The sequence below is a fragment of the Megalobrama amblycephala genome, linkage group LG5, assembly GCF_018812025.1.
Source record: "Megalobrama amblycephala isolate DHTTF-2021 linkage group LG5, ASM1881202v1, whole genome shotgun sequence".
Lineage (NCBI taxonomy): Eukaryota > Metazoa > Chordata > Actinopteri > Cypriniformes > Xenocyprididae > Megalobrama > Megalobrama amblycephala.
In genome coordinates, this window is record NC_063048.1 from 20,637,437 (window position 1) to 20,665,323 (window position 27,887).

General features: G+C 36.7%; 1 protein-coding gene across 9 annotated transcripts in view; it reads left to right on the forward strand.

Moving 5' to 3' along the window:
- Positions 1-21,573, forward strand: part of slc8a1b (solute carrier family 8 member 1b) — a 134,071-nt gene extending 112,498 nt beyond the window's left edge. For all 9 annotated transcript variants that reach the window (XM_048191133.1, XM_048191132.1, XM_048191131.1 and 6 more), the window contains 4 exons: positions 1,777-1,922; positions 2,826-2,925; positions 10,348-10,623; positions 16,920-21,573. In XM_048191133.1, the coding sequence (XP_048047090.1) occupies positions 1,777-1,922; positions 2,826-2,925; positions 10,348-10,623; positions 16,920-17,296 (899 nt within the window). In that variant the 3' untranslated portion in view covers positions 17,297-21,573. The remainder of the gene's footprint in view (positions 1-1,776; positions 1,923-2,825; positions 2,926-10,347; positions 10,624-16,919) is intronic.
- The last annotated feature ends 6,314 nt before the right edge of the window (positions 21,574-27,887 follow it).

The window sequence follows — 27,887 nt, forward strand, 5'->3', positions numbered from 1 at the left end:
ACTGGTAACATAAGACATTTGGCATTTTCAGGACCCACAAATATTCCCTCATTGCATTATTATACATTATGTTCAACGTTATATATAGTAGTTTAATGTAGTACTGACACTAAAACTCTGTAAACCTGGATTTTTTTCATTTTTATTTTGGGTGAACTATACACTACACATATTGACACTATCCATGATACATATTGTTGCATTTTTATATTGCGATATATTGTGACACGATATACTGTTACACCCCTGGAAATTACATAATTATTATTTTTTAATTTATTGAATACATATTATTATTTGATTGATTGAAATATAAACAATAAATTAATACCAGTTTATAATAATATCTACATTTTTTATATTAAATTTTTTTTTCATAGGAAATTACGTTCCCTAGCCTCTGTTTTGTTTGACAACATTTCGAACGTCAACAGGAAGTTACTCCACCCAGGATCGCTTAGAGCACCTTTAATTAATTGTTTAAACAGGTCTATTACAATTTGTCCAATCAGTTCTTGTTTTAGATTAAAGACTGGTACATGCTAAAACCATGAAGAATTCTGAGGAGTTGGTGAAATAACATATAAGACTAAACACAGTGTTTGTGGATAAAATGATCTGCAGTTCATAAGGACAGAGACAGAAAGAGATGCTGATGTGTGTATTTTGTTATCTCACAAATCAACAGGCAGAAAAGTGTGGAAAACCAAGTAATTCACAAAAAAGGAGAACTTGCCATCTGAGAATAAAGATGAACAGATTACTCTGCAGCAGATGAACATAAAATATCAAGACAGAGTGAGAGAGAGGCTGTTTAGGCTACAGGAACGAGTTGCTCTGCCATTAATCTGACAGTGAATCTTATGCAGGAATCCTCCACTAATGCCTCAGGGTTCATTTGTGGCTTGAGATTTATTCGTTCCATTAGATATTTCATTCGTTTATGCTGCCATTTCTGCCTATGAGGCTCATGTTTGTTTTGAGCTTGGGAATTTAGTCATCATAGCATTGTTTTATGACCATTGCTGTTGTTGGTGTAGCGGTATTGCCAGCTGAGCTTATGAACTGAAAAGAAATATGAAATAAATGAGACAGAAAGAGAAATTGAAAGAGAGAATATATGTGATGGGACTAAATTACAATTCCACTGGAATCAGCATGTTGCTGCCCAAAGGATTGTCATTTTCTCCTTTCCCTGCCCTTTCCTTTTGTCTATTAACATCATGTCTATAACGTTACTTAATTAATTTATTTTTCAAATCTCACCGTACCTCTGTGTCTTTAGGTCTGCATCTGCTTCTTTGACCTTCTCATTTCATTGTGTGTGAGTGTGGGTGATTGATTGGGCTAAACCCAGTCACATGATCAGGGGTTGCTTATGTCACACACTTGCTTACCCAGAATCCCATTGGGACCATAGAAGTTTCATCACTGAAACAAATGTAGGAAAAATCCTGCCCCTGACATATTTCTCATATATACAGGGTCACGGTGGTCTGTAAGTGTTCTGTTACAAAAGTATGCTTTATGAAACGGACCCAGTTTTCTAAATTTACCAACGAAGATTTGAGATTTTGACCTTTTAAAGGATTTTCCCCCACAGAGCCGAATTCTTGTGTTCACTGTAGCATTTTGACAAAAACTATATTTACACAATCCAGTTTGTTCACAGAAACCTATTGATCCACAAACACACTCTGGATGATTATATGAAATATAAGGTAGTTGGTTTGGTGGGTTTGTTTTCTACACTCTGACTGGTGCTTTTGTTTTCAGAGGAGGAGAAAGTGGCGGGGAAGGAAGAGGAGGAGCCTCTGACAGGTGAAGATGACGAGGAACGACGCATCGCTGAGATGGGGAAGCCAATGCTCGGAGATCACCCCAAACTGGAGGTTATCATCGAGGAATCTTATGAATTTAAGGTGTGTTATTTTAGCTACATATATCCCATTCTTCACCCAAAAATGACAATCCTGTATGACTTTTGTCTTTTGTGAAACACAAAAGAAGATAATTGAAGAATGTTTCAGTGTTTATTTGTCGATACAATGAAATTCGGGAGTGTCCTATATTTTTGGACCCCACTGACTTTCATTGTTTGGACCAAACAAATTTAATCAAATTATCCTCTGTTGTGTTCTGCTGAAGAAAGTAAGTCATAAAGGTGTGTAACAACATGAGGTTGAGTAAATGACAACAAAATGTTCATTTTTGCATAAACTTTTCATTTACATTCATACAGTATACTGGCATAAATTGATCAATAGCCAATTATCATAAGAAATATACAAAACAGAACTCCCATTCTTTACTGCAGTGGCTTTTTATTATGATTTGTGGATGATTTTCATTAACAATAGTTGCTAGTATTTACACTTAATGTAGGGTTACTACATTTAGCACTTACTTTATAGGTCACATACAGTTTGAATCAGAAATTCATCAGACCGCAAGCGTGTAGATGCCTGTTTTTCGGTAGTTTCCTTCGTTCCTTATAGAAACACTCTCATTCTGTCAGGGAAGTTCAAGGATCTTAAATGTTGGCATCTGATCGATCGCCTCCACACACTTCAGGACGATACACATGCACACGCCTGCACTTTAGCCCACACGCACTCGCCGTGCTGAGACGTACACACACTCCGATCCCACACACACTTCACAGCAGGGCAGAGCAGAGAGCAGTCAGAAGCACTCGATGGACCGTGGTCCGCCTCGTCTGAAGTGTGTGTGTGTATGTTTGTTTATTCCTCCACAGGACAGTAATGAAGCGGTCATACATTTACTTTGTGTGCTGTCTCTCTCTCTCTCACTCTTCTCTATAGAACACTGTTGATAAACTGATTAAAAAGACAAACTTGGCTCTTCTGGTCGGCACCAACAGCTGGAGGGACCAGTTCATCGAGGCCATCACAGTCAGCGCTGGTGAGTATCTCGGTTTGTGAGGAGCATTGGGATGTCTGATTTAGTGATTCAATAACATCTTGAACAAATTCTTTTTTTAATCTTTTAAGTGTTGCCAGAAGTGCCTGCAGCAGTTAAATGCCACTGTTTAGCACTTTGTTTTTGATTAGGTTATATCAAGGGTGTCCAATCCTACTCCTGGGGGGCCATCTTCCTGTAGAGTTCGGCTCCAGTCTCAATACACCTGCCTGTTTGTAGTAATCCTTAAGAGCTCGATTAGCTGGTTCAAGTGCGTTTAATTAGGTTTAAAGCTAGGCTCTGCAGGATGGTGGCCCTCCAGAATTAGACATCCAAACATTGCACTGGTACTGTGGTACTGTGTTTTACTTCCAGTGATTCAGTTTCACCTGGTTCAAGAGAGTGAATGTTTTTTTGTTGTTGTTTTTTTTTCCAAATCAGACATCACTATTTGTAATTGTGTGTGACTGAATATATGGCCATGTACAGTACATGTAGGTTCCAAAAAAGTTTTTGTAGCAATGCCATAGAACCATTTTGGATTCCCTAAAGAACCATTCAGTAAACAGTTCTTAAAGCAGAACTAAGTAACTTTTTTTACCTTCATAAATAGTTTTCTAAGTCCTTACGAATGGTTAATTGACTGGTGTAGTGGTGTATTTGAGGTGTGCACTAACCCCCTCTGGCACGTCTACGCCAGAAAACAGCACTTGCAAGTTGAGCTGCACCGACCCAAACAATCTCGCCTCATGTTCACGTTCATGCGAGAGTGACAAAACGCTTTACGGTATTTCAAAAACAATGTATATATTATGACTTTATAAGACAATTTCGAAAATTACCCACCTCCATCGAGTGTACTGTATTTGCAAAACTACTGTGCTGGTGAGCGTTGTAGTCGTCGTAGTCCAGAGCTGCGCTTGGAGTATTTACGACAGTGTGATTCACTGAAGGAAACTGTAGGGGGAGCTTCGCAAATCTTACTGAGTTCCGCTTTAAAAGAAGAGTGTCAAGGTGTACTAATTTAGTGTAAAGAACATTTTAAAGTGCCCCTATTATGCTTTTTCTAATATTACCTTTCATGCAGTGTATAACATGTTATAGTTGTTCAAGGTGCATGACAAATTAAGTTATTGTCTCCTAAAAGAAATAATCGATTCTGAACTGCTGAAACAAGTCGGCAGCAATTCCACCCAGTCTTACTTCCGTTACAAACTTGTCTTAATTTTGGTGCCCTCAAACAACGTCTACTTTGACCTGCCCTCAAACACTGTAGTTGTAGGTGAGGCCTGAAGAGATAAGTTTGTGTTGACGTGTTGAGAAGACACTGTTTTCAGTACTGCGAATCCACTTTGCATGTGCTTCAAAAGGATGAGGACTCGGGCTCGAACTGATACAAAAAGAGCGACGCCATCATATACTGTTCGTATCACAGTGTGTACATGTGCCAAGGAAGATCCGGAGATGAAATTTAGATATGGTAATAGGCAGTGTTGGGGAAAGTTACTTTTAAAAGTAATGCATTACAATATTGTGATACTCCCTAAAAAAAGTAACAGGTTTGCATAAAATTCTGAGATTGCATTTTACTGTTTTTACTCATTTTGAGGAATACTGAATGTTTTTGTGCAAGTGAGATGAGTAAATGCATGTTCACGTTTAGTCTAGAACTACAGTATAGCCATCATGTTTACACAGCGCACACACCTCTGCACTTTATTTCTCTCAACATGGGGACAGGAGAGCTGTTAGTCAATAAATGTGAAAAAAGAAATTTGTGTTACTTATTTGAAAAAGAAACTTAGATATTTTGTTGTAAATTGAAAAAGTAATGCGTTACTTGAAAAAGTAATCTGATTACATAACTCAAGTTACTTGTAATGTGTTACCCCCAACACTGGTAATAGGCATTTTGACACGCACTGTAAGCGGTAGACCAATCACAACAGACTGGGCCAATCAGAGCAGAGTAGGCTCGCGGAAAGGAGCGGTTTTGAGAGATCAAATTCATTATTGAACCATTTGAGACACTGTGAGAAAAGAAATGATGCCGCAGTGTATATTATGAGAAAATTATTTTTTTGGCCTTGGATGCATTTAAACCTTTTGTAGGAGACCAAAACAAATTTGGAAACTTTAACATAATTTTAACATAATTAATCATCCAAAGACCTTTTTAAAAAACCTTTTATTCAGTGGATATTAAAGGTTCTTCATTGAACCACCAATGCCATTAAAGGACCTTTATTTTTAAGAGTGTACATTGTGTGTGCAATGTATCTCTGCTGTAAAGCGCCCCCTGGTGGCCACTGTGCTGCTCAGGAAATTCAGTTTTACAGCCTCACTTCAGTCAGAAACTTATAGCCATGCAAAGGAGTCTCCATTCTCTGTGCAAAGGACAGAAATAAATTAGATAAAGGCGGAGAAAGAGAAAAACTAGAGTTTTTTTTTATTTGTTTTCTCTAAAGTAATTAGCACTCACAGCACGTCCTCAGAGAGACTGATGATCATAGAGGCTACTGCTGCTCTAGCCGTGTGTGTGTGTGTGTGTGTCTGTGTTTGTGTGGATCAGGTGTTGGTGACTTAGTGATTCACACTTGAACACCTCTCAGTGTGCCAATTTGTGCTCTGGGGCAAAGCAAGGTTAAAAGCCTTTGTGTGTGTGTGTGTGTGTGTGTGTTGCTCTGTCTGCTTTCAGAACTGACCTGTAATCACCAGTACAATACTGCTGTCAGACCAAGGCTTTTCATACAGCATTTTGTTGATTCTAAAACAGCTTTTTCTTTAATATATGCAGATGAGTTTAAAGAGATAGTGCTCCAAAAAATGAAAATTCTGTCATTTATTCACTCTTATGTCGTTCTAAACCTGTATCACTTAATTTTGAGAAGATGCAATATCCGATTCAATTATGAATTGTTCTTACAGTGAATCGATTCAGTAGTTCTCTCCTCCGCTACACCTCTCAAATCTCATTCAAATGCACGTTTTCAAATTTGGTGTGTCAAGATGTGTCATGCCAGGTTGTCAATAATGCTAAATGTTCATAGTTCTTGCACGTCTTTAATGAATCACAGTGTGCCAAATTAAAAATGTGCATTTTCAAGTCTTATAAATGAGATTTGGATGCACAAGTCATTTAGATTGTTTATACAATAATTTCATGGTTTTTGTCATTTTTGCACCTTGGCAGCACCATTTACTTTCATACTGGAAAAAAGCAATGTAAACATCCTATCTTACATCAAACTTGCATTAATCGATTCCTAACAGATGTCATTGATGGATGACAAATGGAACACTGTATTATGTTTTATCTAATGCCACTGAGGACAGAACAGAGATTTTTCCATGATTTTTATCAGGACACGCAGACGTACACACGTACAGTACATGTAGGCAAATGCACACAGATAGATACAAAGAAGTGGAAAAAGGTCTGCAGCTAATGGCAGTAAATTGAAGAGTTTAAAGTTTAAAAGCTTTGCTAAATGTCAGACTCTGCAGCACAGCGAGATAATTTATATCCAAAGATAAGGAGAGAGTCAACACAGCGTGAGCACTGAGTGTGTAGGGTTTACTTATCTATAGACTGGGCACACAATTGTCCACAGAATTGTGCTACGTGTGACAACCTTCTATCGGAGAAATTTAGGGATGTCTAATTGAAAAAATTATTCATAAAGATTTTTTCATAATCTTGAAATTATGAAAATCATTTTCATAATTTCAAGATGGGGGGGGGGGGGGTGATGGTTAGAGTCAGTGTTGTTATTGTTAAAAAGAAAAAAGAAAATGATCCCAGATTTACTCACCCTCAAGCCATCCTTGGTGTATATGACCATCTTCTTTCAGATGAACACAATCGGAGATATATTTAAAAATATCCTTAGTCCTCCAAGGTTTATAATGGCAGTGAATGAGGGGCCGCATTTTAAAACAACAACAAAAAAAGCATCCATAATCAAAATAATTAATACGTCTCCAGAGGGTTAATAAAGGCCTTTTGAAGCGAAGGGATGCATTTTTTAAGAAAAATATCCATATTTAAAACTTTATAAATTAAACTAACTAGCTTCCGGCGGACAACCGTACGCATATTGCACAAGTCGATTTGGGCGTAAGAGCAACCTTTGACCTGATGCGATGACGAAGTCGAAGTAGATGTCACCAGTGTTGGGCACATTACTTTAAAAAAGTAATTAGTTATAGTTACTTCTCACAAATAGCAAGGAGTTAGTAATGGAGTTACATCATTATAAAAGTAACTAATTACCAGGGAAAGTAACTATTGCGTTACTTAAAAAAAATTAAAACATGTCAAATAACTTGAATGCCCCCAATATTAAATATAAGTCTAAAAATAAATGATCCGACACTTGACTCATGATCCTGCTCTTGCTCACGACATGAAATTTCTCTGTACTGTACTAGCCTATGTGTTGTTAGCCATTAAAGAAAACATAGTTTCATATTTATGTTTAAATAAGCCTATGTTATGTTTTGAATTCATCTATTTGATTATGAAAAGTGAACAGCAAGTAAGAACACCGATGCGCAATATATCGGGAGACATGGAGTGAGTCAGACATGATTTTGACCACTTCATTAAGTTTTGTTTTGTAGAAAGCCTTTCTTTAAAGTGAATGTAAAAATTGTATCTTAATTTTAATCAATGTTTTATCAACCAATTGCCTGGATTTAATAAATAAGAAGCAACTATAGCAGACAATATAATCATGACATGGAGGCGCCGGCGCGATTACTTGCACGTGAACTGGAGCACGTCTTATAGGCTAAATGAACCGAAACTCAGTGGCTGCTTGCCTCACAGACATGAGAAATATATCTATAGAAAGCTTGAAATGTCAACTTTTAATAGAAATAATTCAAAACGAAAAGAAATAGGCTACGCTGATTATGTGATCCGAATAAATTCGTCCACTATGCAGAGATGATGAGAGTCAGCAATGTCAACTTCATCTTTGCAGCCGACACTGATTCAGAAAACATTACTTCATTAACAAACTATTAAAATGTCTCCTTGCTGTTTTTGTCACATTCATAATCATTACTTTTGCCGGTTCTTTATGGCAAGCTTTATGCGTGCGCTTGAGTGCTATATAGCCTATATTAAACGCTCATTATTATGGTTTATTCTCTCCAGTATTTAATAAATTAAATTAATATAAATGTGATTAGTCAACTAATTGCTTAAATGAACAACTACTAGTCAACTAGAAAAAACTTATTTCACATATTTTCGCAGCATGTCACAAAGGGTATTCTGGTTTGAGCTTGCGCTCCACACGCATGCTCTGACACAGACACACACACACAGAGCCTGCATCATACATTATTATCAGTTTAAAATTATATTTATGTATGACTAACCTGTACTATTTCTTTACAACAAAACGCTTTGCAGGTCTGTCATCTCTAGTCACACACCTACAGTATCATCATCAGTTAGCATGTGTCCCACCCTAACACACACCAGAGATAAAACTTTGCAGGTCCTATAGCTAAGAGAGAGAGACTACTCGGATGAAAACCTCTTCAGTGCTCAATTATAGTAACGTGGCATTTTTTTTGTCAGTAACGGTAAAGGAGTTGTAATGAGAGAAAAAGTAATTTGTTTGATTACTCGTTACTGAAAATAGTATTGCCGTTAGTAACACCGTTTATTTATAACGCCATTATTCCCATCACTGGATGTCGCGAATTAGAAAATTAGAAATTTTAAAGAGAAATGTCAGAGGATTTTGATATAAGAGAAGAGGAGCTTGAGTTTGATGCCCAGCCCTATTTGTTTGAACCGTGAGAGGCGACTAAGTTTACGCTACATCCTGAGTCAACTTGCGCATTATGCGTACGGTCGTCCGCCAGAAGCTAGTTGTTTGAATCTATAAAGATTTAAATATGGATATTTTTCTTACAAAAACGCTTCAAAAGACCTTTATTAACCCACTGGAGCCGGATGGATTACTTTGATTATGGATGGATGTTTTTTTTTGTTTTTTTTGTATTGTTTTAAAACGTGGATATTTTTAAATACATCTCCGATTGTGTTCATCTGAAAGAAGACAGTCATATACACCTAGTATGGCTTGAGGATGATTAAATCATGGGATAATTTTCATTTTTGGGTGAACTATCCCTTTAAGTAAACAATAAAATGTTAGAAATAAAATATTAAACAATTTTGTGTTAAAATTACTAAAAAGAAATTAATAAAATTAAAGCTATATAGAAATATAAAAAAAAAAAAAACGCTAAAAATTATAAAAGCACATAAAATTATTACTTAAACTGAAATTACAATGAAAATGGAAAAAATATATAATTAAAGCTACCATAATAGACAGTAAGACTACAGCATGTCCTCATTTAGGATACAGTCATGTTTTTTTGGTTTTTTAAATGTCATTGTCAATGGCATAGTGCATGTATGCATGTATTACTCTTGCTGAAAGTAATCTGATGCTCTTTTATGAGGCATTTACACACTTCAGACACACTCGTGGACAGCACATAAAGCATCATGTTGACCTTCTCTGTCTTTTTTACACAGACGTATCCATATTTAGACACGTGACAGCAAACATCATCGTGACCTTCAAATCCTCTTGTGCTGTGATGAAACAGTCAAACATACACACATATACACTTGCATAGATCAGCTGATATTTCTTTCTGAATCTTCAAAAGCGACTCAAAATGATTCAGTCTTTTTTGAATGTTTTTGAAATCAAGGTGTTTTTTAATTATTTTTATTTTTTGTTATTCATATAATAAATAAAGTATGAATAGAATAAAGTACATTCGAGTACATTCTGTTTTAGGTAGTGTCCCAGTCTAATTATCTACTTTATCAATAATCCTTTTAATCTCAGTGTGTAATCAGGTTTTTGCCTGTGAATAGAAAGTCTTAGCAAAACAATGAGGAAATCCTCTGCCAAAGACTTGAATCCGTTTGCTCTCAGCCGCTGCTGTGAATAGGCGAGATTTCTGAACATCCTGTAGCATCTAATCACGCTTTAAAGGAACAGCCTCACCTGTCAGAGAGCAGTGTGTGGGCGTGTGTAAGCTGCTCTCTTTACGCTCTCAAGGAAACGTAGCACCAACAGAATATCAAACAGATTAGAACCTCACTGAACACGCACACACACATGCTCTACATATCGAAAAAAGGCTGTGTGTGTGTGACTGAGTGTGAGCGAAGGCTTTATACTGCTGTGACTGCTGATCATTTGAAAGAACACATTTTTTTCTTTCCTGTTATGTTGCTTTTAGGTTTTTCTGTAGATAATTGCTGCTTGGTCTGTGCAAATTCGATTCCTCTTTCAGTGTAAATGAGGGTTCACGCTCAAATGATATAGGATGAGTCATATTTAATTATTTCTCCTTATTGTCTTCCTGCAGGTGAGGATGATGATGATGAAGAATGCGGAGAGGAGAAGCTCCCCTCTTGCTTCGATTACGTCATGCATTTCCTCACCGTTTTCTGGAAAGTTCTCTTCGCCTTTGTCCCTCCCACCGACTACTGGAACGGGTGGGCTTGTTTCGTGGTGTCAATCGTTATGATTGGCCTCCTGACGGCTTTCATCGGAGACCTAGCATCCCACTTCGGCTGCACCATCGGACTCAAAGACTCCGTCACAGCCGTGGTGTTTGTGGCACTGGGCACTTCAGTGCCAGGTGAGAGGAAGAGGGAAGTGGGTGACAGAAAAAAAAGCATATGTACCTCAGATTTTTGTGTTTCAGCCACACGTTTATATTTACATACAGACATTTATCACAGAATGAGGATGTCCAAGCACTCGTGTCATGTGTGCCTGTGTGTGTGTGCATTTGTGTGTGCACGCACACAGGGCTATGATTATGATATATCATATAATTATGCAGAGCAAAGCTCCTTGCTACATTGCACCCCCATATATTACCTTCATCAGTCATGATAACTGTTATTTAAAACAGGAGAAACACACACACACCGCAAGAAGAGATACACAAATGCCAAAATGTTCATGTACAGAAGACACACACACACAGAAAGACGTTAAATAGATTGTGTCTGCTGGAAGTGCGGTGCATGTTCACCATGTTTAGTATTCCAGACACACTGGACTGCTCATAGGGAAAATGCTGAGAGAGCAGAAAGCAAAAGCATTCCCATCTCTCTCTCTCTCTCTCTCTCTCTCTCTCTCTCTCTCTCTCTCTCTCTCACTCATGCTGTTCCTCTCCCTCTTTACCTCACTTACTCCATTTCTTATTCTTTTCATCCTCCATTTCTTTCCCTTTTGCTCTTCTCATCTCACTGCAGAAAATAATTTTCTTACATTTGTGTTTCTTGCTTTCCAGTAAAAGACATCATGGACAATGTCATTCACAGAAAAGGACTTTTTCCTAATCAGTATTTTTTCAAAACATCCTTAAGGGGATAGTTCACCCAGAAATGACAGTTATGTCATAATTTATTCACTATCATGTCTTTCCAATCCTGCAAGAATTTCTTTCTTCTGTGGAACATTACAGAGGATACTTTGAAGAATGTTTTTTGCCCATTCAATGCAACACTGGACTCCATTGACTTTCATTGTACAGAAAAAAAATCAGAAAATCTCTCAGAAGAAAGTCATAAAGGTTTTGAATGACAAAGTAAATGATGGCAGAATTTTCATTTATGGGTGAACAATCCCTTTAACAAAAGGTAAAAATTACTTGAGAAGAAAAAATTTACTTGATTTCAGTCTTTTTTTCTGGCCCCAAATAGCATTGCAATAGAAAAAGAAACGTTAATTAAATATTGATTGAGTAGCACAGTTTGTGTAAAAAGGAATATTGAAGTACTTCAGCAAAGCAAGTACTTCATTTTTATTTCAATCACTTTTATCATTTCATCTATTTTATAATAAATATATAATGTTTTATTCCAGAAACAGATCCATTCATCTGCACTTATGCAAAACAATTTGAAAGTTATAGGTGTATTGACGATAACCATGATATTTAAAAATTTAAATAGGCCTATTGATATCATGTTAATACTAAACATGACAATATCAGGAAAAATAACACTGCTAAATTATTAATAATGCATCAATGATTTTGAAAAAGAAAGAAAATCTAAAAGGAATATCATTGTTTTAAATGCAATAAATCCAATCATAGTCAATAATGTCGGGCATTGTCATTTGAGCTGAACTTGGCCATGCTAGTCATTCATTGTTTCATATATATATATATATATATATATATATATATATATATATATATATATATATATATATATATATATATATATACAGTACAGTACAAAAGTTTTGAACCACTAAGATTTTTAATGTTTTTAAAAGAAGTTTCGTCTGCTCACCAAGGCTACATTTATTTAATTAAAAATACAGTAAAAACAGTAATATTGTGAAATATTATTACAATTTAAAATAACTGTTTTCTATTTGAATATATTTCACAAAGTAATTTATTCCTGTGATGGAAAAGCTGAATTTTCAGCATCGTTACTCCAGTCTTCAGTGTCACATGATCCTTCAGAAATCATTCTAATATGCTGATCTGCTGCTCAAGAAACATTTAATTTGTACAATTGTACAAAATATTTGTGTACAATATTTTTTTTCAGGATTATTTGATGAATAGAAAGTTCAAAAGAACAGTGTTTATCTGAAATCTAATCTTTTGTAACATTATAAATGTCTTTACTGCCACTTTTGATTGATTTAATGCATCCTTGCTGAATAAAAGTATTAATTTCTTTAATTTCTTTTCAAAAAAATTAAAATAAAAATTCTTACTGACTCCAAACTTTTGAACGGTAGTGTATAGAAGCTTTGTATTTCAGATAAATGCTGTTCTTTTGAACTTTCTATTCATCAAGGAATCCTGAAAAAAAAAGTACACAACTGTTTTCAACATTGAAAATAATCATAAATGTTTCTTGAGCAGCAAATCAGCATATTAGAATGATTTCTGAAGGATCATGTGACACTGAAGACTGGAGTAATGATGCTGAAAATTCAGCTTTGATCACAGGAATAAATTACTTTGTCAAATATATTTAAATAGTACACAGTTATTTTAAATTGTAATAATATTTTTTTTTACTGTATTTTTAATTAAATAAATGTAGCCTTGGTGAGCAGACGAAACTTCTTTTAAAAACATAAAAAATCTTAGTGGTTCCAAACTTTTGGACTGTACTGTATATATACCAAAAAAGATAAAACACAAAATGTAAATATTATTATTCAAAGTATATATAAAGTTCTCTCATGAAACACTAGATGACGCAGGCTAATTGGTCCTTTAACTCAATCTGCTCGTAATCCATCGTTATCTATAGGGCACAGCCGATTGGTTCCTGCTGTATCAGTAGCCAATGAGTTTGCATGCTCAAACTTTAAAATACTTTTGGTAGCATTTGCCTTAGCAGTGCAGCGCGCGTTCAGAAACTCCCCACCTTCCCCAGCTCCACCTGTATAGATCTGCTACGGGTAATTCATGTACGCTATATTGTACAGCAGCAGCATGTCTTACTTGCTCACAGCAGCGTGTCATGTATGTATTGGCAGTAGCAAGTCCCGTACTTGCTCTGCAGCAGCAATAAAAGCAGCAGCAGCAGCATAGCAGATCTATTCTGCCAAGACCAAACATGCAACACTGTCATACACATTACCATGCCAAACACTCATGACAGAACTATAGATATCTATAGATATGGCCAAGATAACTGTGTAATGAAAATGACATTAAAGCAGCCTTTTGTCCCAGGGGGCCTTTAGACACATTGTACCCTATCAGCTAAAATCACTTGCTAACAAAAAATCTCTTGCTAACAGGAAACTATATTATCTGTGGGAATATGTCTTTCCCTTAGGGTCAGAGAAAAGTTTGTTTGAGGGACCAAAACTTAGAAAATGTTTTTGGTCAAGTTTGATCAGTGGTTGAAAACAAATTGAATTAATAATTGAAAAAATATTTAAAGCAACATAACATCCTGAATGATCAAATTTGCCCCCTTATTTTTACAGATGGAATATTTTAGGTAATTATTTTTAGAACGCATAAATAAATAAATATTTTTTATTGTGTTTGTTTAGATGATAAAATCACAAAGCCTAGTTCAGGTACCAAAAACTATGTGGTACTTACATTTTTTACTAGTAACAGGTCAAAAAAGCAAGTCAATAGTAAGGTAAATGTAGCAAACTTTAAAACCCGTTCTACTGAAGGGTTTACACCCATATCCATTGATTGTTTTTCTGCTGCTTCTGCACAGTTTGACAAATGCTGCATACTGAATGGGCGGATTGAGCAGTTAGCAAAGCATCAGTCTGTAATGAGAGATGAAAGCCAGTAGTACTATGAAAACAACTGAACTTCCAATTATCCAAGCTCGTGGCCAGAAACCAGGCGAAGGACATGTACGCTCACTGATAAGGCAGCGTTCGCCAATGCTTTTGAACAGGAAACAAAGCCTTTTGATTCAGCGTATAGTTAGAGTATCTTGAATTAATAATTTGCTCGATGAATTTAAAATGAAAATGGGCTTGATGACTGGCGTGCATCCTCTGAATGCAGTCTCGCTAATGTGTGGTGATGTGAAAGGTTAATTATAGTGATTTTTCTCTCTCTTAATTAAATATTATTTAGTCCACTTTGAATTTCCCAGCACAGCCATACATGAGCCACAGGGACATTTATAGTCAATAAAGTACTCATTTAAACTATATGTGTGGTCGTTCTGCATGAGTTTGTGTTCGTATGCAAACGTAAGCAGTATGAGGTTTATAACACTTTCAAAATCTGGAACGCTGATCCATTTAACTGCTCCCAAGCGTCTTTCTGGGATGAAGCTATTCATTGCCATGACACCCACATTAGCGGCAGTTGTCGTCCGCACGCTGCCAGGCTCTTTGGCAGGACTTTACACCAGACTGGGTGTTAGCTGAGCCTTAACTGAGAATTTCCTTGGTAATGCCATGGAAACGGCTCCATCCATGCTGTTGTTTACAACAACATAACAAGACAGTAATGAATAACGAGCAGGAAAATGTTATTTCAGAGTTAAATGCTTTACAGTAAAACCCAGCTTTGACTTTAAAATTCTGTCTTGAGATGCCGTCGCGTCAATTTTGGACTTTTAAGCTCTTAAATGACTGATTTTGTTCTCAGAAACTTTGTCAGATTTCCACAGAGAGTTTCTAACCTTCACTTTTAGAGAGATGTTGAGTGCTGCAGTCATGTCATGCTGGAATTACCGTAATTACGAGATGACAACTTTGAGCTGTTCGCATCCTTGGGCTCAGAAATGATTCGCTTCTGTTGGAACGCTCGTTGTTGGTTACAGCAAAATGCTTCATCACGACAATTCTTTGCTGAATAGAAAGTTGAAACAACATTTATTTGAAATAGAAATCATTTGTAACATTATAAATGTCTTTGCTTGATCCTGTTATGTGTGTGTGTGAATATTAGAGCATGTATCCGCAGGATAGCGAGACCTTTAAATGAGGAAGATGGCTCTTTGTGACCACAGACAGCAAAGAGTAATATCAACATATCCAGAGCAGTTCATCAGGGTTATGTGTTATGGACTACATTAGCATAACAAAAGAGAGAGATGAAAATTAAAAGACACAGGGAGGAAGAAAGAGTTTGAAAGGGGATTTATGTGCATTTAGGGTTCTTCAGAGGCCTTCCCAGACAGAACGCACAATCAGCAGCCTCATGGTTTCTCAGCTGTCTGCAGTAGATCACCCTGTTAGCATGCAGCTGTCTCTGAGCAAGAGAGAAACCACACTGTTTAAATAGCAGACAGCCCACTGATTTCAACTCAAATCAGAGGTTAACCAGGCTGTTATTACAAAATTACATCCTCACCAAAAAAGGAGAGATGAGTGAGAGAGAATGTATGCTTGTGCATATGCTTGTTTGTTCTTTGCAGAAAAAAAAACAACTTTTTTTTATAAATGTATTTTGTCTAAACAAGATATACAGTACTTGAAGTAGATTTTTTTTAAATTACTCATTCAAAGATTACTTGTCTTGAATCTAGTTTTATTTTTTGTTCTTTTAGGCATAAACCTAATTCTCATTAGATTTACTGTTTACTTAGCTTTACTTTTGGGACAAAATAAATTAACTAAATCTTACAAAACCAAGTAAAGTAAATAAATATATTTGTATTTTTTTATTATGATTATACACTAAAGTTTTAGATCGGTACAATTTATTAATGTTTTAAAAAAGCTGCATCTATTTCATCCAAAATACAGCAAAAACAGTAATATTGTGAAATAATTTTACAATGTAAAATAACTGTTTTCAATTTAAATATATATTAAAATGTAATTTATTCCTGTGATGGCAAAGCTGAATTTTCAACATCATTACTTCAGTCTTCAGTGTCACACGAACACGATTCTTCAGAAATGATTCTAAAATGTTGATTTGCTGCTCAAGAAACATTTCTTATTATTATCAATGTTGAAAACAGTTGTGTACATTTTTTTTCAGAATTCTTTGATGAATAGAAAGTTCAAACGAATTTATCTGAAATAGAAAGCTTTTATAATATTATACACTAACATTCAAAGGTTTATGGTCAATAACATTTTTCTTTTTGGGGGGAGAATCATCACAGGAATATAGTACATTTTAAAATATATTCAAATAGAAAACAGTTATTTTAAAATGTTAAAATATTTCACAATATTACCATTTTTGCTGTATTTTGGATCAAATAAATGCAGCCTTATTGAGCAGAAGAGACTCCTTACAAAACATTTAAACATTTTAGCGATCTAAAACTTTTGAATGGTATTTTGTTTATTTATGCTTGTTTATTTGATTTTTTATTCATTTAAGATATTATTTATCCCTCAAAATGTTTATGAATCAAGATAACTATCAACAGAAATATTTTACTGTACTAAAATCTCCTTTCTTTTGTCTCCTCCTCATCTTCCTCTCAGACACCTTTGCCAGTAAAGTGGCAGCGATACAGGATCAGTACGCCGACGCATCCATCGGAAACGTGACCGGCAGCAATGCCGTGAACGTCTTCTTGGGCATCGGAGTGGCCTGGTCCATCGCCGCCGTCTACCACAACTCGAAGGGCCGCGATTTCAAGGTGGAGCCGGGCAGCCTGGCCTTCTCCGTCACCCTCTTCACCATTTTCGCCTTCATCTGCGTGGCGGTGCTCATGTACCGCCGCCGGCCCGACATCGGCGGCGAGCTGGGGGGTCCGCGGACTGCTAAAGGGCTGACCACCATGCTTTTCGTCAGCCTCTGGCTCCTCTACATCCTGTTCTCCTCCCTGGAGGCTTACTGCCACATCAAGGGCTTCTAAACACACGTACATGCGCTCACACATGCATACACGCTCAGAACTACACACCTTCACACACACGTTCATGCATTCTGTGGAAAACTAGCAAAGACTAAAGGTTAAAATAAAGGGAAAAGACTAAAGACTGCAGAGGAAGGCAACAGCGGTGGACTCGGTTTCTGGTTCACGTGGATAATCGTTTTCCGCAGACCGTCGGTCTGTTCTTCTGTTCTCTCCACACGCTACTCCTTCATCCTCATCTTCCTCTGTTTGTTGTGTGTGCTAAATGACTGCATCTGATTGGATGGGGTTTGACCACAGAGTTCGAACATCAAACGTAGACTATGAAAAGCTACTATTGCTACCTTTAACTACTGTAGTTGTGCTTTTTTTTAACCTAAACCAGTATAAAAGCCACGTGGGACCGTGGAATCTGTAAGCTCCCTTCGTAGTGCCATGGAACTCTGGGTAATGTGGCTGTGTGTTATAGGTTTGTTATCTTAACGTGGACCTAGCGGTAATTTTGCTTGGGTGAATTTTCAGACATACCACTTTATGTGTTTACAGATGATGTAATCGGAGTGGTCCTAACTGAAAGGGGTCAACTTTTGCCGTTTGTTTACGGCTCGGGCATCCTCCTCAACAGCTTTTGTCATTTTCAAGAGCAGCTCTGTGTAACTAATTCCTGTGAAGGCCAGTTTTTATCCCTCTCTTGCACTGGTGCAGTTCATTTCAGATCAGAAAGAAAATAACACTAGGAAGAATGCAGTATGCCAGTTCCAATCTCTTCTAGCGCTGAAGCTTCAGAGACCAGAGATGCACTAGTGCAAGACTTTGATTTAAGAGCCTCAAAGATCGTAAAGTGCATTTGAATGAGCTTGGCTTACGGAACATCCTGAATTTTCGAATACGAACATACCGCTGTTCGTTACGGATTAGGTTATTAATTTATGCAATCGATGGAAGGTCAGTGTAGTGAGATAATCCAGCATGTGACATGCTTTTGCCAACATCACATTGAGAGTTTACAATTATGACTGTTACTTTCCGTCCAAACAAAAGCGCATACATTTACAGACACTACACAAAACCAGTGGCCATACTTTCAGTGATTTGTTCTCAGACACACAATTTATAGTCTTAAACATGCAAGCATGTATAATTGGTAGATTTTGCTTGATAAACTTGCTCAATATCCCATACAGATACACTCAGTCAATCATCTACGTGGAGTTTACGAGGGCACGCTTTCCCTCCAACCCTGCTGAGATTGCTTCTTTGTACTTTGTAGATTTGCTGCATATGGAGCTGTAAGGTAAATCTCATAGAGTAGTCACGGTTTTAGACGTAGGTCGATTTTAAAAGCAGAAATTGTAGAAGTAATCTGAATTTGACTCTAAACCTCTTTAGGATAGCATGGTTTAACACAAACGAACTGAAAAAAAAAGTAAAAAAGTAGCTCGTTTTATTGCAAGATTTTTCGTTGTCCTTTCCAAAGTTCGATTTCCAGTCTTAGTGGGTAAGTGAAAATTAAATGACGCTTCTGGAACGAGCACAGTAGATCTGACGTATATATGTTGGACTGCGTCTATTGTGTATTTTGCGCCAAATTTGCCAAAGGGAAAATCTTTCTAATGGAGAACTACAGTGTGCCACACAACCCCTGAAGTGGGTTTTGTATTTCGAATCATACATTTTTTACCCACACCAAAAAAATGTCCTTGCAAGGATAAAGAGGCCTTGGTGACATTTCTTATAGGTGTTTGTACTGAAGGGATCCAGCCTACAGCTCTTTTACTGCATCCGAACACCTTTTCTTGTGATGAAAGAGTGTTTTTAAAGGAATTCTGGGATTCTGTGTTGGGGTTTGTAATTTCAGTAGCTTGATTTTGAAAGAGAATAGCTTGAATAGCTGTTTATTCTATCATTTTTGTTGTGTTTGTTTTATTTTGTTTGACATTTTTAATGAAGTTGTACTAGCTGTAGGGCATTTCTGTAGGAAACCTTCGATGATGACCTTCAATCCCTGTTGAAGATGGTCCGCTGTTGCTTGCTAATTCTAAGATCCACAGGAAAGACACTACAAACAACCAACATTGATAAAAAAATTAAAAAAAAAGACTTTTTCTTGAAGCTTAATATCTATTTAACAAATAAACAAACAGATGAAGTTTTGGAGTTGGTGAAACCATGTGAATTACAGCCATACCAAGTTCTGCCGAGAAGACTTTCACGGACTCTCGCCGTACGTGCTGCTCGCTAGCCGTCACGCCAACCGACCGCAGGTGCGTCTCTCCGTACGGGGCGTTCAAACTGTACGTGGTCTCTCTCCGGTTTATACTGTATATGTATTTGCTTCGGCAGAGCAGGGGTCAGCAATTGTGTACATCTGTGCTCTGCGGTCTGTAAATCAGGGTGTGGCTGTATTGGAACCGCCCCCTGTGAAACCTAGCCCCTCCCTGTGCCCCACCCCCTTGTTTGCCATGTCCATATTTGGAATGTTAATGTGCTTCGTGTTGACAATGCATGGATGCTAACCTGTCTGTATATAGTACGCAGAATTCCCTTCATTAACGTAGTCGACAGAGGTTTGAAAGCCGTATAGATATTCAAACTTTGGTTTCGTTCGCTTGTTTGGTTGGTTTTCCTGTCCGTAAGTTTCATTTGAATGTGTTTCTTTCTTTTTTTTTTTTTTTTACTTGCACATGTATATTAAAAAGGCAGTATCTGTCATTTGGTACAGGAGCACATGTACAAACAAAGGAAGCAATACGTCAAGGCCCTCTGCTTGGTTGTTGCAGTGGTTGTATTATGTAATAGTATGAAATATTTTGTCGTTGAAGCGTTCAGGTGTGTATGTATATACTGTATAGTAGAATGAAGGCAGAATCACGGCTCTGCCGTTATCACAGAGAGAATACAACATATTTATTTGAGACTCTTCAGAATGACAAATATTGCCTTTTGGATTGATTGTTGCATAAAGCTTGTTTTGTTCTAGTTTCTTCGCTGAGCAGTGTGTGTGCGTGCGTGAGTGTGTGTGTTTGGTCTGGAGCAAACTGTGATATCTGTAAGAATTAAGGGAACATATAATCCGTTATTTATCTGCTCCGAGTCTGTAAACCATCTTGCAAAAATGAGTGAACCATCTGGAAAATGTCTGTAAAACATTAGGAGAATGTGTGTGTGTGTGAAGCGTCAGGGTTTGCCTTGTGTATGTCTTACATTCCTAAACCCCCTTCTCTCTTCCTCACTGCTCAGATGGTCTCTAGTCTTTCAGGGGTTTAATACTAATCTTTGATAATATTATTTCCTCCCCTCCCCCCTCTCAATCTCTCTGTCCTTTAACTCTCCAATCCAAGGCCTCACTAACATCTTGCATTAATGTGTCCAATGAAAACCTGTAGGCTGTTTGTTGTAAACAATCGCAGTGTATATGTGTGAAGATGTTCCTGGTATTCCTGAACAGTGCGTATATATGTGTAAATGTCTACATTTCACTTATTTATAATGTGTAAATTTATAGCATGTATAAAGGTTTGCAAAACCACTTATACTGCAAAGAATATTGCTCTAAACTAGTCGTTTTGTCTTGTTTTCCAGTAAAAATCATTAAACAAGATACATTTGCATGAGTAAGATTATACTTTTTTTTTCGGAGAATATATCTCAAATTATTTTTTTGTTGTATCAAACATAAATCTAACAGGTTGATGCTTAAGATAATGTCAAATAATGTTGAGTGTATTTTTATAGGAAAACAAGACAAAACACTGGATTTGTTGCAGTGTAAACAACATGGCAGAAAGCTCTCATGCCAAAGCAGGACTGAATGTATTGTATGTAATGTAATAGCTGATCTAAATGAAGGCTGTGAGTTTTTATTATCTTATCTGTCTTGTACAGATCGAGGGGCTCAAATCATTGTGTGTGTACAACCGCTGTAAGCTAAAGCTGAGAGTCATGTTAATGCAAGTGTGTGTGGCCTTGTGGCATAGTGTGTCTTACACAGTCCTCTTGTCATGGGCTTATTAAAGCTGGCACTGTTTTCCTCCTCACTCTCTCTCTCTCTCTCTCTCTCTTATCTCTTCTTTCTCACTTTTCGCTATTTCACGCTGTTTTGTTTTGATCGTTAGGTTTTAATTTCGATCGGAATAATTAAATATGAGATTTTTTTTGTTTTGATTTATTTTTGTGTTGCACTCAATCTAATAAGATGGACGTCCACTAACTGTGATTGCTCCCCTAGTACACCTCTACACAGGAAATAAAGTTTGGGATATCCTGTTTAGAGCTAATTGGCTGCAGTGTGTCTCTTTTTATGATTGTATTTCTGCATACACACACACACACTCAAAAGGTGTAATCAGTATTGATGTTGTGGAAATTAATTTGCAAGTGTAGTTTGCCAAGCTACTCATAAATTAAAGTAGTTCAGCTAGACTATTTAAAAAAAAAAGTAATTCGCAACACTACAAGCTACTAACAAAAATGTAGTTAACTACACTAATATTTAAAGGAAAGTTAGGCAATTTCAGAGTGGGTAGCAATAGCAAGCTAGCTTTAAAAGCATAAGATCCCACTCTCCCTTCAGAGCATCTTCAAAGCCACGCCTCCTCCAAAACACATGAACGCACACAGCAGATCCTGCAAAGCGTCACGGAAGACGGCGTTAAATTACTTAATTTGTCTCAAAGCACATAGCATTAAGATAATAATGAATGTAAACTTAAAGACAGCTGACTTGTGCCACATGACTGCTGCAGAATCATTTGCAGATTTGGCAATACTGTACACCAGTTCTTAACCAATTTCAATTTAAAAAGTAAATAAATAACATTGTTCATTTAAGGGGACAATATAATTGTTATATGTATTATATAATTTATAAGATGATGCATCATCAAGTTATTTAGCACAAGAACACATTTTAATGATAATATAATTTAACAATAAGCACAACAAATAAAACTTAAAAAAACATGAATTTATAGAATTTATATTTATATTTAGCACACAAGGCAATCGTTTGATTAGTGAAGTTTTATTTACAAAAAAAGTGAATGAACTGATTTGCTAAAATGAATCTGACTTCCCATTGCTACATATGAGAGAGAGAGAGAGACTGCAAACAGAGCTATTTGATGCTTAATGGAAATTATTAGCTATATGGTAATAATTATAGCAATGCAGTATATAGCTTGAATGCACTTTTTAGCATCTACCAAATTAATAAATGACATTTATTCACTTTGGACAGTACAGTACAGATGTTTGCACGAGTTGTATTGGCCTATCTAATAAAATAACAGAGATTTCAAGATGAACATTCAGAACTGCACAATCTTTTTTGCCTCCTGTTATTCTCTCAATTGTTAAAAAAAAAAAAAAAAAGTAATTTTTGGGTGACCATGAGCCAGTCCATGAATTTCATCTTGAAAGCTTTTTGTGCAAAGAACACAAATCACTTTGTGATTCAGGTTCCATTTGTAGTTCAGGTAATGAGTTCTGATGTGACTGAACTTGGACTCACCTTGTCTGTGGAAAACGGCCTTGAGAAAAATTTCACGCCACTAATAAAGGAGACATTCATGTTGAACAGAATCAAGTCCTAACTGACACAATTTAACTATAAGTGGGCCCACAGAGTCCTTCAGTTCTGCGTGAACAATATACAAAAAAATCATCCCATATTGTACACATATTGTACATATTGTAACGCATCAATTGTATTCTTTGTGTTCTCCAATCACCCACAATCATTTGCACATATTCCAGTTCACAAAACACTGCCCCAAATGAGTCAGCACTGATCTCGTACAATTTCATTTTGAAATTCAAGACAAAAAAAAAAAATGTCTTCAGAGATAAAGGCATGTTTTCTTTTCTTTTGTTGTAAATGAACCCTAAAAAGCTTATTGTAACAATCTACTTCATGGTGTCTATCTGATTGATATTTTATACTTTCAGAGTAAAAGGCTATGTAGTAAAATTCTAAAAACATTGTGGTACAAAATATAAACACTTATAATAGGCATACTATAGTGAATCAGGGTAAGAAGGATTGATGATGTATTAGCTTATTATTAAAAATTTGTTCATTTTGAAGGCCTCCAAAACTCACAATCCCAATCCTAACCACCCTGCTGGCATGCAAGGCTAGTGCACTAAAAATGACCGTACTCTCAAGCGGTCATCAGTGCGCAGTGGTTTACCTTAAAGACTATAGAATAACACAAGACGTGTCACTCGTATTGTTTTGAATGGGAGAAAGTGTAACGCGCAATATGGCGGAATAAGTCCCGCCTTCTAAATAAGAGCCAGTCGCCGACTGGTAAAGTCATCGCGTCACTTCAGCGGCCGTTAGAATCACCGGTTTCTATAGAAACGGTCAGACGCGCGCCTCTGAAACATGGCAGAAGAGACGCGCATTTAGGTCTGCGCATGCGCATTAGCTTGATCCAGCCTGAAAAATACATTTTTTGTCATGATTCGAGCGTTTAGAAACTAAATTTATGAGCCGGTTGTTGTTAGATTTCATTGGTGATTTCAAATATGAAATTTAATCATAAGGTTGGCGAACAGTTTTGGAGAATTTGATGTTTCCCCATTCAAAGAGATTGCATGATGCCCAGGATGCCCGAGAGGCGTTTCAAAGATGGCCGCCGAGTGAAATGACTTGTCTTAAAGGGACTTTGTTTACCTGCACAACTCTCTGGCCACTTTTACACACACAATGCGAGAGTGGATGTCTGTTTATCACAGCAAGAGAGTGGATGAGAGTGGATGTTTATCACAGCTAAATACATTTGTTGTTGTTGTCGGCCTGACTAACTTCCAAACTATTGCTGCATCCCACTGTACCTAGTACTGTACCTTAAACATTTTTATTGGTTTAACCCTCTGGAGTCGGGAAATGCGTCGGTGCGTTTTGCAGGAAAGTGTAACTTTGTGAATACTAATGATACAAAAATGAGACTTATGTCTAAAGAAATGTTGAAATGTCAGGTTTGTCAATGTCAAGTCAAATCGAAATCAAAAATTCTTTGTTTATGTGTGAATTTATGTGTAATCATTATCAACATATATTTTTAATAAAAATAACTCTATAAATGAGTTCCAAATGACACTCCCCAGATAGCAATGCCACATGTCAGCCAAGAGAAAAGAAATAAACCAGAACTGGACCTTATTTGAGACACAAAATCTTTATATATTATTTATAGAATAATCTTAGCATCAACAAGTCTGTTAACAAGCAAAATCTCTGAAGGAAAGAAGAGAACAGAAAAAAGAGACAAACAGAAACACAAGAGCTTGGTCTTTGGTCTTTGGTCTTTGATGTGGAAAAGTGCTTAGCACCACGTCAGGGTCTGAGCAGACTTACGCACTTTTCCTTGTCAGAGTACTGCAGGTTTTTTTTAAAAATCTAAGCTATTCTTGCAGCTCGCCATTCTAAATTAAAGGATTTGGACAATGACTGGAGATATTTTATATGTAAATTACATTAATTAGGTGTCGTTTACAACGCGGAGAACTGAAACCATTCAGCTGTGTCGTGCAAGTTCAAGATCATTTGCGATTTATAGATTTCACATCTGAAAAAGAGGCGGTAGTTTTCTGTGTGTACGTTCAATCTATGAATCACACATACGCACATCTGAGAAATGATCGTAAGATCAAATTTAGGACGGTTTTTGTGCGCAACATTTTATAAATGAGGCCCCAGATCTCTCCAGGTCTCAGCAGAGGAGGATTAAACAACTCCACAAACAGCATTACAGCTTTATATATTACTAACCAGACTGACTTTATTTCTGTCATTCATCTACAGAAGTTCTTACTGAGAATTTACAGAAGTTTAACACTAATGTTTGTTTCATTTGTAGTCACCATAATGGTGATTGGTGTTTCCATTACTTGGGCTCTTAACTCTTATATGTTTCTCTTATAATAATCATTGCAAAATAGCATGAACTACTGATGTCATTTGAAATGTAATAATTGTGTTTTGCCCTTAATAATATTCAGACAAGATCAACTCTGGACATCACAAAAAGCTACTAAAAGACAACAAAAACCACAGCAAAAAGAAACGCTAATAGTTAGAATTAAAGAAAATAATAGGACAATTCAGCTGCATAATTTATTCATAATGTGATGCATGCTGGGAGATTTGTACTATTGTCCCCAGCATACATTACAGCATGATGATGAAGAGGTGGTCATCATCTAGTGGTCTAATCTTACACAGATTTTTATCATGTAGATGTAATGCAGTTACTTTCAGCTTAATAATAGTCTGTTATAGAATGCATTGTGGCATGAAGCATGTCACCATTGTTGAGATTTATATTTCTATGTAAGAGGGTCTATGGTTAGGAAGATGCTTGAAAAGCCCTGCAGCGGTCAACCTGGAGCTTTTAACTGCACATCCACTGAAGCTAAACAGGGTTGAGTCTGATCTCTATCCGGATGGGAGACAGGGTAGCTGCGGGATGAGGCGTTAGAGAGGCCAGCGGGTCTGATCAACCTGATCAAAACCATCTCGTTAAGGAACAAAGGAACAAAACCTACCGTCGTTGAGGTCACGTAAAGAAAAAAAACATCCATCATTGAACTCTCGTAACGAAACAAAACTTACTTTTGTCCTTGAAATCTGTTAATGGGGATCCATCGTTGAGATCTCATAATAAAACAAAACCGACCATCATTGAAATCTCATAAAAGAACAAATCTGACTGTCATTTGAATCTCGTAATATAACAAAATGGACCACCATTGAACTCTCGTAACGAAACAAAACTGACTGTCATTGAAATCTCATAAAAGAGCAAAACTGACCATTATTAAAATGTTGTAATGGAACAAAACCAACCGTCATTGAAATCTCATAAAGGAACAAAACTGACTGTCACTGAGATCTCATAACGAAAAAAAAAACTGACTGTCTTTGACATCTCATAACGTAAGAAAACGACAGTCATTGATAACTGACAGTGACTGAAATCTTGTGACCGAACAAATCCGACTCTCACTGAAATCCTGTAAAGGAACAAAACATCTAATAACGGTAGAGGGTTAAATATCATCTTACTAAAACAATATTGGGAGATATAGAGTAACAATTGGTATTTTAGTGCATTTTATGGAAGTAGTCTGCTGTACTGTTGTAAAGGCTCTTGGTGACATGGTAGCCGAGGTTTGCAGCCTTACTATAATGCAGCCTTTCATTTAACCCTTAAATGCATACCTCGGGTCTTTAGTGACCCGGGACGTCATTCACTACCCTCCTCTTCATTAATTTTTTTAAAGTTAGACATCAACCTTCTTGGTATTCCTCAATCAATTCATTATAAAGAATATAACAAGAAAAAAATCATAAAATTATAAAAGAATGCCTATTTTTGTATACATTTTTTGTAAAATTGTATAGGGTCGCAAACGACCCAAGGTGTGTATGAGTGTACGTATATTTTTTCTGCACAACAATAATTGAATCTTAGATGACGGAATAAGTGCAATTCACCTTTATTCCACAAGGTGGCAATGTCTGATACACAATGCTAAAGTGACGACTCATTCAGACAAAAAACGAAATAAATAATAAGAAAAACATGAAATGGCTCAGCGATTTACTGCAGAGCAAGTACTGAACGCAATCAAATATGACTGTAACTGTTACAGGATGAATCTGGTGAAGCTGTTAGCAATCGAAATATTGATTTTGAAGATGTTGAAAATTATATAGTTTTGAGAATACGTTTGAGATCGCGAATGGGCTCATATTCGTGACCTCAAACATAAAACTAGCCTATTATTTGCTGAATTTACTGGGAAATGAGCTCTGACGAGGACAGTGGTGATGGCATAAAACATCTGCTCAAACGGAGCCCTTTCAAGCTCCAAAAGGTAACAAAATACGACTTATTTTATTCTTCTGTAATTGTTACTCTAATATCAGAGGAATTGTATACTTTCGCGACAGGTAGAGATCCTTCCGTGTTAGATATAGATCCGAGTCGATAAAGACCCGAATATGTAAAAATGATTGGCGAAACAGTCATGCATTTAAGGGTTAAGAAGAACCCCTAGTTGAAACCCTCAGTGTGTCTGGCATCATGTGAAAACCTGGGAAGCCCCCGAGGCTGTGCGCTGGGTTTCCATCAGCTTTAGCTGGTGTGAAATGCACTGCAGTGTAACGAATGTGACAGGAGGACAGATTAAAGACTGCAGAACTTCATATTTTTCACATAGATTCATCAATCATCCAACACATATGAGTGTCAGCTGTGTTTCTGCTCTTATGCCTCATGCGTTTCACTCAGGCCAAACGTTTGTTGTATGAGAGGCAGAATATTCAAAATATTCATAAACACGCGCACATCCACAGACTGCCTAAATGCTTTTCATTAAAGTTTAAAAAGGTTTAATGGGAAGCGTTCATGTCAGAATCAGACATAATCAGCTGTTTTCAGACCGAAATGCTCATTATGAAACAGAGCTTCTGCTAGCGAGCAGACACATTTTATTATAGTCATCTCTTTTTCTCTGTCATTTACTATTATCTTGTTGCTTTTAAGAGCTCTTCTACAATTGTTTTGCATTTGAA